The 14820-nt window shown below is 46.3% G+C and overlaps 1 protein-coding gene across 4 annotated transcripts in view; it reads left to right on the top strand.

Moving 5' to 3' along the window:
- Positions 1 to 14820, top strand: part of TNIP1 (TNFAIP3 interacting protein 1) — a 74807-nt gene that overhangs the window by 32985 nt on the left and 27002 nt on the right. For all 4 annotated transcript variants that reach the window (XM_083181569.1, XM_083181571.1, XM_083181568.1 and 1 more), the window contains exons 5-6: positions 5205 to 5273; positions 10565 to 10759. In XM_083181569.1, coding sequence (XP_083037695.1) covers positions 5205 to 5273; positions 10565 to 10759 — 264 coding nt within the window. The remainder of the gene's footprint in view (positions 1 to 5204; positions 5274 to 10564; positions 10760 to 14820) is intronic.

Below are 14820 nucleotides of genomic sequence, written 5' to 3'. Positions count from 1 at the left end.
TAAATGAATTTTATATGATTTCCACTGAGAAATAAAGGACTTGTTGAAAACATGGAGAGGTGTAAAGGTCACAGTGAACGATATAAGGAACACGGCGGTATAATGGAGACAGGGAGAGGTATATGGGTAACTGAGAGAGGTATAAGGGACACAGGGATAGGAAACACTGCGATGGTTATAGGAAACACCTAGGTAGGTATACAGGACATCATCACATACCTGTCATTTTTCCAATCAGCCAGTCATCACATACCTGTCATTTTTCCAATCATCCAGTCATCACATACCTGTCATTTTTCCAATCATCCAGTCATCACATACCTGTAATTTTTCAAACCAAGCCTGTAACTTCACAGTTAGGAGTTTATTGGCCGGTGATAAAAAACAGACATTTTAACACTTCACCGAGCTTAATAAATCTGCCCCACAGTGAGGTATAGGGGACACAGTGAGGTATAGGAGACAATGAGGTGTATAGGGGACACTGAGAATGGGTGGGTGTACAGCGCTAGGTTTGTCTGAAAAGAATATACACTACCACATGTATATATATAAGTATAACATTTATTAATATACAAATTAATTGTAAATGAGAGCTCTCATAAGAAATATACAGAAATAAAAAAGTTTAAAAACAATTTGAGGACAGAGGCTCTCTGATGTATAAGAAGCTCCACAGTATGTAGCATTAGCACATAATATTTACCAAGAGGAGACTGGAAGATATGCAGATTCTCCTTAAAGGTACAGCTGTGTGTAAATATGTCCTTGTCCGGATAAGTACCCAGTAGGTCCAGGGGTAATGTAGGCAGTCCTTTAAGGTATATGTATACCTGGCATGTGATTGCTGATGGCTGCTGGAAGGTAATTGTCCTGGAAGCAAAAGTAAACTGGTCCGGAGATAAAGTGCAAGGTGCTGTGCGATCTTGGTATAGTGCAAATATGCAATAAGGTGCAGTGGAGGGGTACTGAAAAGCTGCTCAACGCGTTTCGACGCTAACCTGCGTCTTCATCAGGAGCTTGGGTATGGGGTCTTGTCCAAGGGACCCTGTATTTATACCCTGAGGTAATGGTTCCCATGATTGCAGGTGTGGGAACTCCAGTAGTGATCATATTAAATACTTATAAAAACATACATCAGATATAATAAAAAACAAGCATGTGGTAGGTATGCACAGGAGCGATGTGCAAAGAACTATTATTATACACAATACATATAGAAAACAGGTTTAAAAAACGATATAGTGTTCATGTGATCATGTCACATGATCGGGACGGGTCACATGATCCCGAAAGTAACATTTGTAATATAGCTCAAATGTGATCTAATGAAAGTGAGCCACTGATTTCATTAAGGCAAATATCTATAGTGCTATATGGCTCTAAGGGAGGTTATGTACCTGAAGTTTTTTCCTGTGAGTATCACAGACTCGAAAACAGGGATGGGGGTACGGGAGGAGGTCAGTCGCACTGGATCTATACAAAAAAATTTTAAATAATGGTGTAGATGGACCCTCAGTACAGTTAGGTGGGTGTTTCCACTTTATTATTTTCAGGAGGGTGTGCTACCACTGGACATGGAGAAGAGCATATTTCAAAAAGAAAGAAGAGAAATGTCTCTGTGTGGTGCACCTCAAATCGCAAAGTTTATTAAAATATAGCCTTTATTGAATATTTTTTAAAAGACAAGGAGGCGAAATATTGACAAACACGTGAAAACATATAAAACAGACAGTGTAATGATAAAAAAGGATAAGGATTTATCCTTGCTCAGTGTGGCCCAATTCCCTGGATGTCCCCTATGGATGTCAGTGATTGGTGCTACTGTGGCATTACTGGCAGGAAATTCAAACTTTAAATATCTGAGTGCTCAGCACTTCATTCAATTCCTGTCAGCTATTGATAAGTGTCCAAGTAGTTAGACTTAGCCTGCTACTTTTCTAACTTAGCAAAAATTTAAATTAAATAGTGCCGCTGATTTCCCACCGGGTATACGGTAAAACAAAATATAATTTAACTCCTCAACCCTGCTGGGGGTAGGGCAGTACAAATCACAGATGAATGGCAAGGTTTAATACGTATGTATGTAGTAGGACTCTGCTATAATAATACCGTTGCCAATCCTGTTTAATGTACCAGTGGGGCTAAGTACCTTCCTGGCGGGTGAGAGCTGACGAGAACTGCCACTCCTTGTCAGTCTCACACCGCTGTGGGGAGGCAAATGTGGTAGCGGCTATCACAGAGCTATGCGGGCGGCGGCGTGTAAGTGACAACGCCGTCCGTCTCCCGTCTGCTCTGTGAGCAGTAAGCGGCTATCACAGAGCTATGCGGGCGGCGGCGTGTAAGTGACAGCGCCGTCCGTCTCCCGTCTGCTCTGTGAGCAGTAAGCAGCGGTGCAGACGTGACACCCCGCGGCTTAGAACAGGCGTGCGATCCCAGTGAAAACTGGCGTACGCTCGTCCTGTCAATTACAGCTAGACACAGATCAATACAAAGTATACATGGGGAGGGGAAAAGGGAGTCAAACACACTGAGCTATTAGGTCAGTGTACACTTCGCCAAACGGAGCTTCATCAGGACCAGACATATTCGTCTGAGTTGCGTGTTCCGTATAGGACAATTACCTTCCAGCAGCCATCAGCAATCACATGCCAGGTATACATATACCTTAAAGGACTGCCTACATTACCCCTGGACCTACTGGGTACTTATCCGGACAAGGACATATTTACACACAGCTGTACCTTTAAGGAGAATCTGCATATTTTCAAGTCTCCTCTTGGTAAATTTTATGTGCTAATGCTACATACTGTGGAGCTTCTTATACATCAGAGAGCCTCTGTCCTCAAATTGTTTTTAAACTTTTTTATTTCTGTATATTTCTTATGAGAGCTCTCATTTACAATTAATTTGTATATTAATAAATGTTATACTTATATATATTCATGTGGTAGTGTATATTCTTTTCAGACAAACCTAGCGCTGTACACCCACCCATTCTCTTTGTTTTTTATAATTGGGAGAATTACACACTCCCCGTACAGTAGCTTTGATTGTGCCTGAGGTTCATCCCCCCCTCTTTTTCTCTACTTGGTATAGGGGACACTGAGCTATGTATAGGGGACATAGTGAGGTATAGGAGCCAATGAGGGGTATAGGGGACACTGAGCTATGTATAGGAGACAATGAGAGGTATAGGGGAGACTGAGCTATGTATAGGGGACACAGTGAGGTATAGGAGACAATGAGGGGTATAGGGGACACTAAGCTATGTGTAGGGGGCACAGTGAGGATTAGGAGATAATGAGGGGTATAGGGGACACTGAGCTATGTATAGGGAACACAGTGAGGTATAGGAATCAATGAGGGGTATAGGGGACACAGTGGGGTATAGGGGACACAGCTATGTATAGGGGACACAGTGAGGTATAGAAGATAATGAGGGGTATAGGGGACACTGAGCTATGTATAGGAAACACAGTGAGGTGTGTAGGGGACACTGAGCTATGTATAGGAGACAATGAGATGTATAGGGGAGACTGAGCTATGTATAGGGGACACAGTGAGGTATAGGAGACAATGAGGGGTACGGGGGGCACTGAGCTATGTATAGGGGACACAGTGAGGTATAGGAGTCAATGAGGGGTATAGGGGACACTGAGCTATGTATAGGAGACAATGAGAGGTATAGGGGAGACTGAGCTATGTATAGGGGACACAGTGAGGTATATGAGACAATGAGGAGTATATGGGACACTGAGCTTTGTACAGGGGACACAGTGAGGTATATGAGACACTGAGCTTTGTATAGGAGACACTGAGTTGTATAGGGGACACTGAGCTATGTATAGGGAACACAGTGAGGTATAGGAGACAATGAGGGGTATAGGAGACAATGAGGGGTATAGGGGAGACAGTGGGGTATAGGCGACACAGTGAGGTATAGGAAACAAAGAGGGGTTATTGGGACACAAAGCTGTGTATAGGGGACACAGTGAGGTACAGGAGACAATGAGGTGTATAGGGGACACGGGCCCTTATTCTGATTGACGCGGACTTGACCGCATACTTTCGGATCGCGTGTTTACGGCGTCTGCGCATGCGTGGAGAACGCAACGCGCATGTGCCACGCCTTGACTCGGTACCAGTTCGGCCAGATCCCGTCCAGAACTGTTCACCGCTATCATTCGGGAAATAGGGGCGTATTATGGGCGTCATGCGGAATGACACATGGGCGTAGTTTCAAAGTGGGCAAAACGGGGAGGAAACATGGGCGGACACGGGGGAGTACACTTATGTTGGGGGGCGTACATTCGGAAACCACTCCGAATGCACGCGATCAAAAAGGGCAGAAATGTGCGGTGTCCACAAGTGTACTATTGCTTTGCGGACACCACTCGTTCATGCGCTAGGCGAACGTACGCCTAATGACTACAACCATTAACACCTGAACCCAATAGAATCTACTCCTTTACTCATTACTCACTAATAGGCCGCTTGTCAGTGCTTTAATTGAAACCATTGCTGCTTCAAGGAACCCTTCCTAAACACCCACATATCCTGTACTTGTCAGACACTTTAAAACTGCTAACAATGGACATGACAGAATATTAATACTAGCAATACACATGTGTATTCGACATGTTCCAAATAAGCAGTTTTTTATGAGGATAGGTAATTGAATAAGTGGGTCATGTGATGTATAGCAGAAGATACTTCATAGTGGGTTGTTTGGCGTAAATACTCCGCTTACGTGCGGTAGCACCGCTTGGCTCCCGTTCGGATGCGGTATTCCCGAGCATACTCTGTAATACTCTGTAATACCGTGCCGAATCGGAGTGTTTCTCCCGCACACGCATGCTTTGTATGTCGTCCGTAAACACGCCCTGTTCTTAAAGAGTGAGTCCGTCCGAATGCGGAGGACACGTGGGCGTTTCTACGGACGATGGCCGCACGCGGCAAAACACCGTGGCGTGCGGACCGCACCGTAAGAATGCGGGAATATCCGCACCGATCAGAATAAGGGCCACAGTGAGGTATAGGGGACACTGAGCTATGTATAGGGGACACAGTGAGGTATACTGAGCCTGAGAGTTGGGGCCCAGGAGTACTAACTCCTGTGCCCCCAAAAAATCTCACTGTAAATGTTCTAATACATCATGTATTCCAGGCAATAAAATAATTTGGGACTGTTTTGTTTGTAGGGATCTTCTTCGGAATTTGAAATCCTGGATCACAGTGAAAAACGAAACACCCTAGAAAGCCGTCAGCCGGTGAGTGCGCAGTAGCTGTAATGAGAACGCAACTAGCGCCCCCTAGGGGTTCTATCCCCATATGTACTAAACCTTAGAGAAAGTTGATGGAGAATAAAGTACCATCAACTGCCATTTTACAACATGTCACTTGGCAGTTAAGGACCGATTGGCTGGTGCTTTATCTCCATCCACGTTATAACTTTCTCAGGCTTAGTAAATAGACCCCTTAGTTAGGCAGCCCGGACACATTTCCTTGTTGCGCAATCTTGTACTTTTTCAGTCTCCCTATCTGCCATCTCGCTGTTACTGAGTCATGCTTCTGTGAAACACTTGGACAGCCTCACCGCTCAGCTTACACCCGTATCATTAGCAGTCGTATAAGTAGTGAATCAGTCTGGGGCTTTCTAAGTTTGCCTGGATCCTTTGTACCGGTTACCACAAGCAGCTGACTACGAGCATTGGAATGTGTCATCGAAGAATCACCAGTCCTATAAATGTATACAGGAGGATGGAACTGTGGGCTAGGTTCACTAAAGGTCACATATCTGTGGTAGAATGACAGACAGCTCCAGGGCTGTGCAAGAGATGACATATTCTGCTCGTGTCACAGCGATGTGACCATTAGTGAATACATGTTACACTATTGTTTGTCTCTCCTGTGCCAGTGGGAATGTTCCCCCTGGTGTGGTGCTGTGGTGGCGTCTGCTGATGGTTGGTGCGGTTACAGTCAGTGTTTATGTTGGTGGGGTGATATTACTGGCAGCTGCTATATATGATTTTTTTGGCTCCACAATGGGAGAATAAATCTGCCCGGCTGGTGTTCAGCTGGGAATGTATTTGGGTTAATAAAAAAAAAAAAAAAAGGGTACTCTTTACCTAGAAGGGCGCCCACGATTTTGATCTTGGGCATCGTAAGGGAAAAAAATTGCGTCGGTCGCATCCCATGCGACCAAAAAATCGCATGCGATGCGACCGACGCGATTACCGCGATTTCCCATAGGGAACAATGTTAAATGTCCCAATTGACCCGATTTTCCATAGGGAACAATGTTAAATGGCCCACAAAGGCCAAATAGGCACCCTGAAGTGTGAAATGGCCCCCCCAATTGTTAACGCCACCCCACGATCAACGTCAACCCGAAGCGTGGCGAGCACAGCGAGCCCGCGAGGGGCGGCGGTACGCGTCCTCCGACCTTTTCATACCCCCACTATCCACGTCGGCGTGGAGTTGAGAATAGAAAGTGTGGCAAGCGCAGCGAGCCACCGAGCCTGAAGCGTGGCGAGCGGACGCGGATACCTTCACAGGTATACGCGTCCCCTCGCGGGCTTCATAGGTGTCCGCGTCCCCTCGCGGGTCTCGCTGCGCTCGCCACGCTTCGGGCTCGATGGCTCGCTGCGCTCGCCACACTTTCTATTCTCAACTCCACGCCGACGTGGATAGTGGGGGTATGAAAAGGTCGTAGGACGCGTACCGCCGCCGCTCGCCACGCTTCGGGTTCACGTTTATCGTGGGGTGGCGTTAACAATTGGGGGGGCCATTTCACACTTCAGGGTGGCTATTTGGCCTCTGTGGGCCATTTAACATTGTTCCCTATGGAAAATCGGGTCAATTGGGACATTTAACATTGTTCCCTATGGGAAATCGCGGTAATCGCGTCGGTCGCATCGCATGCGATTTTTTGGTACATGCGATGGCCGCGATGGGCGCCCTTCTAGGTAAAGAGTACCAAAAAAAGTCTCTAATTTAAATCATAAGGAACCTACTGTATTAGGAGAGAGGCGTAGGAGTTAGTAAAAGCAGGCTCACCATGTAGCACTCAGGGAAGCCAGTCAGATGGAGGGTTGCAAAAGAACTTAAATGAAGTGATAATTTCTCGAGACTCCATGTGGAATACTGGGGTAGGGGTATGAAGAGGTGATAGATAGTGCAGAAGTTGCCCATGGCAACCAATCAGCTATGAAGTAACAAGTGCATTTTATAAAACTATTGGTAGCAGTGGATTTGGGGATACGGTCATTGGGTCCACAGCATGTTGGTCGACATGGGTCTAGGTCGACATGGGATTAGGTCGACACAAGAATTAGGTCAACAGTGTCTCTGTCATCAGTCAAAAGGTTGACATGGGGTTTTCCCCTATTTTTTTGAGCCGACATGTGCCAACAGGCGTTATTTCATGGCTTACCATCCACTATGGCGTGGTGGGAGAATACAATAGTGTGCCGAGCGTAGTGAGGCTCTGTGCCCGAAGCATCGTGAGCGAAGCACTGGAAACTGTGTCCATGTCGATTGTGTCGACATTCGGTAAAAAAAAAACAGTGAAAAACCCCATGTCGACCTAGACACTGTCACCCTAACACTTGTGTTGACCTGTCGACATAGACCCATGTCGACCTAATGCTTGTCGACCAACATGCTGTAGACCAAACGATTCAAACCCTGGATTAGTTGCAATGGCTACACTTCCCCCTATTATCACTGCGTCATACATCTACCTCACTGCATACAGTTCTGCATGCTAAGTCTCCCACCAAGTTCAGGTCACGAGATGAGGCAAAGTGCTACTTTCCCTGAAAGCTTGAATCATGCGTGTTTTGCATTGCATGTAAAGAGTAGACTGACTTCCTGGACACACTCACATCACCACAAAATGGCAGATTAAGCACCCTGATGATGCCATTTTGTTTGATTACAGAAACCCACCATCAAGCCACACCCCTCTGTGCAGCACCATGATGATAATCAGGGGAAACTGCAGTATAGGGCAGGGCATCAATCATAGAATTTGAGGACAGATCAAGACCCATCTATTCTGCCCTAAACTCATGTATTCGCACACAATAGGGTTAATATTTTTTGGAAGCCAATTAACTGATCAGTACATTTTTAGTGTGGGAGGAAACTGGAGCACCTAGTGTATACCCACGCACGGGGAGAGCTGCAGTATATTCCATAACATAATGTTACATATGTACGGATGGTGTAATGGTTAGCATTATTGCCTCACAGCATTGAGGTCATGGGTTCAGAGTTTGTATACTCTCCCCTTGTTTGCTTGGGTTTCCTCCGGGTGCTCCGGTTTCCTCCCACAATCCAAAAATATACTTATAGACTAATTGGCTCCAAACAAATTAACCCTAGAATGTCTGTGTGCGTGTACATGTGGTAGGGAATATAGATTGTAAGCTCCACTGGGGCAGGGACTGAAGTGAATGTTCAAATATTCTGTGTACAGCGCTGCAGAATATGTATGCGCTATATAAGAAACTGTTAATAAATAATAAATATGGGGGCGAGGTCTTAAAACTTCCAGACAGATAAAATGGTGAAATTGTCCATTTCATAGACTGTGCTAGATAAATAAAAGCGAGAAATTGATTGGCTGCTTTAGGCAATTCCTCCGTGCTGTGTCATAGCTCGTGGGTCAGTATTCAACTGACCCCACCTTCACTTGCCGTTTCCACCACGCTGGTTCTTTTCTTCGAGGTGGAAACGGCGTCTGCCGCCATCAAAACGGCAAGGCTCGCTGCTATATGCTGCGGGCTTGCTGCATTTGCGGTGAACATCGCTGTTCCGGGGAATCCTCCTCATCCTTTGACAGCAAGGATTTCCCCAGAACATTGCATATGGCAAGCGGCCGGCGAGGGGGTTGGACAGCGAGGATGGCTTTTCCTCATCAAACAAAGCGATCCTCGTCGCACAAACCCCTCTCTCTGCCGCTCGCCCAGGGGATTGAATACCGTGCCTGGTATATAAACCTCGCTGTGCTCAAAAACAGAGAGGTTAGGGGATTTTTTTGTACATTATTATCTTTCAGTATTAGTACAGTTCCTATATTTTCCACAAGAGGGTGCAATAGCCTACTCATCCACAGTGTAATAGAGTTGGCTAATTGTATTCTTGGATAAAGTTTTTGTTTTTCATGAACTGTTCTAGTTTTGCGGACAAGTAATAAAGCTAATGGATAGCCAATCTTTGTTTATTAATAATAGGTTAGACGTGATTTCCAGCTCAGATTTCCTAACATGGTTTTTCAGCCAGAACAATTTGACCAAAATAAACATAATAGTGAGACCAGAACGTTACTCATCACTAAAGTGCAAAGCCTGAACCTTAAGTTTGTGAAATGCCATTCGCTCCTGTTTTTGCTCTTTGCTCTGTGATCCCAGCTGTAAGCTGGCTCTGATGTCACCCATGAACATGTAGGGGTCTGCTGGTGGTAGTATTCCATGATATGGGGTGGTTGGTGTTATTGGGGAGCCTCCTGCGGTCTTGGAGCGCACCGGTTTACACACACTCTTCAAATAAATGGGACCTTGTTTCGTGAGATGAGCAAAGATGAGATGAACGGTCTGGAAAATGCTCATTAGGGGGAGCGTCCACTCTGTCTGGGCCTCGGAGGCATGTCCAAACGATGACCCTCCAACTGTTGTGAAACTACGAGTCCCATCATGCCTTGCCACAGTTTTGCACAGCATGATGCCCCCTTCCCCAGCCATGTGTCTATTCTGGGGTTATGATGAAACTATTTGCATCATCATGGCGGCATTCTGCAGCAGTGCGGCAGGGCTGCAATGACAGAATTTACTGCACCGTTGTCAGCAGACGGTAGATCATTTTTGGCAATATCAATTTCCATTCGATGTCTCCAGCACACCCTCACACACACCTAGTGGATCACGGGACTACATCACCAGTATGAGGGGGCACTGTGGCTCATGGGAACTGAGGCTTCTGTGTGGCATAGTGTGATATGGTGCTGGGATTATATACACATAATACAGTACTAGTCAATAACATTGCCAGCATAGCTTACTTACCGTTCTATGAGTAGGGGCCCCCATCAGTTATTTGCCCTGGGCCCCCCACAAACTTTAATTCGGCCTTGCATGTAAGCAGTAACTATGCCTGTACCAAACGGATTAATATGTTAGAGAACTCTAGCCAAGCTGTCCGACCTCTCAGATTTCTTATGGTTTTGTCTATTACCTCTTCCCCTTCCTCAGGGGGAGCGGGGATTTTCCATGATTTCACGAAGAAAATATGTGCAGCTTGTATTCTTTCTTCATAAATTATTATTTGTAATTCCCCGAAGTTCTGTCTCTTGGTCCAAATTATTATTAATTTTTAAATAACAAAAAAGACTGTAACGCTAACAATGAGAAGATTATGCCGCGGGTTTACGCAATGTAATGTGTCAGTAGCAGTAATGGCCGTCTGAGCGTCTGTGTCATGTGACTGGGATCGGGGTGCCGCAGTGATGTGATTAAGGCTTTATCTGATTGGCTGCTGTCTTGCCGTTACCTGTCAGGAACCCCTGCCCAACGTACAGCATGAGGAGGAGAATCTACATCATCACTTACAACGTATGGAGAATTCTCTCAGTTTGTTCGCTGAGGAACCCGACCGGAACAGGCTCCTGAATCAAATGAGTCGCATGGCCTTGGAGTTTAACCGCTTGGCAAATAAAGTTCACAAGAACGATGTAAGGACGTCCGTGTTGCAGGTACGGGAACGTGGGGAAGAGCTGCAGATTTATATAATTTTCAACGCCGTAAATTCTGTCCCAGAAACTGTGTTCCCTACAGCTCTCAGTATATGGCCGGTTAGTCTCAGTCCGCTTCTGTGCTTTTCAGCCATGTCTCTAAGGAATCAGAAAAGGCTTTTTTTGTGATGCACTGGGATACATCTCAAGGTTACACTTTGAAGTCATTGTTTCCATGAGAAAGTACCAGGGTAGCACAAATAAATACTCTGCCTGATATAAAAGCTAAAAAGCACAGAAGGAATACCAAACTGTATTATATTTAATACATGGTGGAGGTGGGCATGTGCAAGTCATTGTAGCGAAAACACCCCGCACTTCACAATGAGTGCAACTAATAATCAGTAAGGTGGTCTCCCAAATACACTGCCAATGCATATACAGAAGAATAAAAAAGTCTTCAGGTTAGAGATCAAACACCCGTGTCTTCAGGAACATACTGTATTAGGACTGCATTTATCAAGTAATATTTGCGGTTAACCGCAAATATAAAGTAGCTCCCTAATGTATCACAGGGGACCACAGCAGGAATCTCCGATCCATGCTGCGATCCCCCCCTGCAGCACCACCGGCTTCATCCCCATATGTTTCTATAGGGGATGCGAAGCTGCCTGATGTATCAACATCGGGCAGCCCTGCTTCGCACCCCTGGGCTATCGCCATTCTGATATGGCGATAGCCCATTGTAGCCTATGGCTACACATCGCACTGCCCGAGCGGCAGTGCGGTCAGACCCCCCGGCTTACAGCTCCAGGCATCGCGGGGACAGGCTCCTTTCGGAGCCCTGTCACTGCGCCTAGCAGGTAATACATTCGGGTGAAATTATCGCATTTTACAATGCGATCCTGGGCGGTAATATTCCGCCCAGATCGCATTATAAATGCGATCAATGATAAATGGGGCCCTTAGTCTCTAATATGCTAAATACAATATTTCTCCAGTCCATTATTATATTCAGCACGTGAGAGACTCTTATGTTCCCAAAGATAGGGGTTTTGATTTGAAAGTAAATTACTTTGTACATTTTCTAGTGTGTACCTGTGATGGGAAACGGTCATCTGTCAGACCACACTTAGGTTGACCCCGGAAGGTCGACTGGCCCCAAGGTCGACAGGCTTAAAGGTCGACATGGGCCAAGGTCGACAGTCATTAGGTCGACATGAGTTTTTCACTGTTTTTTGAGCCGACATTTGCCGACAGGCGGTATTTCATGCCCTACCATCCACTAGGGCGTAGTGGGAGAATAAAATAGTGTGCCGAGCATAGCGAGACACCGTTCCCGAAGCATTGCGAGGAGCTGCGGCTCAACTCCAACTGTGTCCATGTCGACTGTGTCGACATTCGGGTAAAAAAAAACTGTGAAAAACTCATGTCGACCTAATGATTGTCGACCTAAACCCATGTCGACATTGGCCCATGTCGACCTTTAACCCTGTCGACCTTGGGGCCAGTCGACACAGAATCGGCCCCCATATTGCGTCCTTACGAGTGGGCTCCCTCACCAATTGCTGGAGCACCCCTGACCCCCCTCCCCCACCAGCTGTAGCACCCATCGCCACCCCCACCTCACCTCGGCTCTCGGCGGCAGCGGGGCGGCAGCGCGGTGGACATGTTAAAAAAAAAAAAATTTAAATTTCAAAATGGCCGCGGCCAGCCAATCACGGCTCGCCACGTCATTGCCCCGCCCCCTAGAGCTGGCTATATTAGCCAGCTCGAGACGGGGTAGGGGCAGTCAGTCCGACGGCGGAGAAGGAGAGAAGAGCTCCTGAAGTCCTGGGAGGCGCGGCCAATGCAAAAGAGCTTAAAAGGCCGCCGCCCCCAGGTGAAGAACACAGATGAAGAGGCAGAAGCCCTGGGAGGCGGCAGCCATGCAAAAGAGCTTAGGCGGCTGCCGCCCCCAGGTGAAGATGCCGCAGAAGCCCTGGGGGGCTGAGCTCCCCTGGGTGAAAAAAGAAGAATCAGATTAATAAAATATTTTAAAACCAGTGTTTGTGTGTTTTATTTTAATATTTCCTTTACAGGGGGGCTATAGGTACCGGCGGGCCTTTAATGCCCCACATGCTGGTACCTGTGGTTCTCCCAAGTACCAGCATGTGGGGCAGGCTTGCTGGGACCTGTAGTCCTACTGTAAAAGACAATATTACTGTTAAACAAGCTATCAACCCTGCACCCACCGCCCAGGGGTGCAGGGGATAGCCCCGGGCTGCAGCCCAGGCCTGGGGTGCCCTGGAGAGGGTGGACCCCCTTATTTGGGGGGTCCCCACCTCCCCAAAAACTCCCGGCCTGGGCTGACTAGTTAGGGTGTGTAATGCTTTGGCCACGGGACACCATCAAGCGTGTCCCCTGGCTATGGCATTACACCCCCTGCTAGTGGAGCCTGGTGCTGGTCTCCAAAATACGGGGGACCCCTATTCATTTTGTCCCCCCGTATTTTGGAAACCAGGGCCAGCTCAAGAGCCTGGTGCTGGTCCCCAAAATCCAGGGGACCCCACGCACTTTGTCCTCTGGATTTTGGGAACCAGGACCACTCAAAAAGCCCGGGGCTGGTCATGCCTGGGGGGGGGGGACCCCATGCCATTTTTTTATTTTACAAAATGATTGTCTGTATGACAGGACGAGACGCTGGACCCCGGACTTGGTAAGTATTTTTTTTTATGTCCGTTCCCACTGTACCACCAATGTTTAAAAGTTTGCATATGGGGGGGGTCGGTCGGTGCAGGGGGAACCACTAGCCACCAATGATTAATTTTTTTTTGGGGGGGGGGGGGCAATATTAGGGGGAGGTGAAAGAATACTTATTAAAGAGTAATAAGTAATGTTCAGTAATAATAACATTTTTGTGATGAAGTGCAGTGTTGTACTTCACTTTCTGTGACAGATTTGAAATCTCCCGTGCTGAATCTCATAATTTGAATCTCTGACACAAATCTCTCTGTATGTGGCTCATTGTCTGAAATTAGCCACAAGAGTGAAATCTCTTGTGCTGAATCTCCCGTTATGTATCTCTGGCACACATCTCTGCGTATGTAGGGCCCTAAAGAGGTGTATCTTGTTAGACAGAAGGAGGCTAAGAAGGTAATCAGATGTGCAAAAGCACAGGCTGAAGAGAAAATGGCCCAGTCAGTGGGTAAAGGGGGGGGGGGAACTTTTTTTAGGTATATAAGTGAAAGGAGAAAAACAAAAAGTGGAATAATTAGACTGAAGACAGAGAGTGGAAGTTTTCTTGAGGGGGACAATGTAATAGCGGATAATATTAATAATTATTTCTGCTCAGTATTCACTGCTGAAAAAGAGGGGAAGGGGCCACAGTTAAGTTGCAAGTATAGTCAGAAAACTGAGGGAGAGACTAGTACATTTACAGAGGAGAAAGTCCTCACAGAACTCTCAAAACTGAAAGTGGATAAATCAATGGGGCCAGATGGGATACATCCAAGGATACTAAAAGAGCTTAAAGGGGAGCTGGTAAAACCAATAACAGAATTATTCAACCAGTCACTAGCTACTGGAGTAATCCCAGAGGACTGGAAAACAGCGAATGTAGTCCCACTGCACAAAAGTGGAAGCAAGGAAGAGGTAAGCAACTATCGACCAGTGAGCCTTACATCAGTAGTAGGGAAATTGATGGAAACACTCTTAAAACAAAGAGTTGTAGAATATCTCAAAACCAGCAATTTACAGGATCCAAAACAGCATGGGTTTACTGGGGGAAGATCATGTCAAACAAATCTTATTGACTTTTTTGACTGGGTGACTAAAGTAATAGATCAAGGTGGGGCTGTAGATGTAGCTTATCTAGACTTTAGTAAAGCTTTTGACACTGTCCCACATCGCAGACTGTTAAATAAACTTGAAAGCTTGGGATTGGATTCTAAGATAGTTGAATGGATAAGAGCGTGGTTGCAGGACAGAAAACAGAGAGTTGTAGTAAATGGAGTACAGTCAAAGGAGGGAAAGGTTACAAGTGGAGTACCCCAGGGATCTGTACTTGGACCGGTGCTTTTTAATATCTTTATTGGTGATAT

The sequence above is a fragment of the Crinia signifera genome, chromosome 4 (assembly GCF_055691185.1).
Source record: "Crinia signifera chromosome 4, ASM5569118v1, whole genome shotgun sequence".
NCBI classification, from domain to species: Eukaryota; Metazoa; Chordata; class Amphibia; order Anura; family Myobatrachidae; genus Crinia; species Crinia signifera.
The sequence above is the reverse complement of the archived record's forward strand: the minus strand, read 5'-3'. Positions and strand labels throughout refer to the sequence as shown.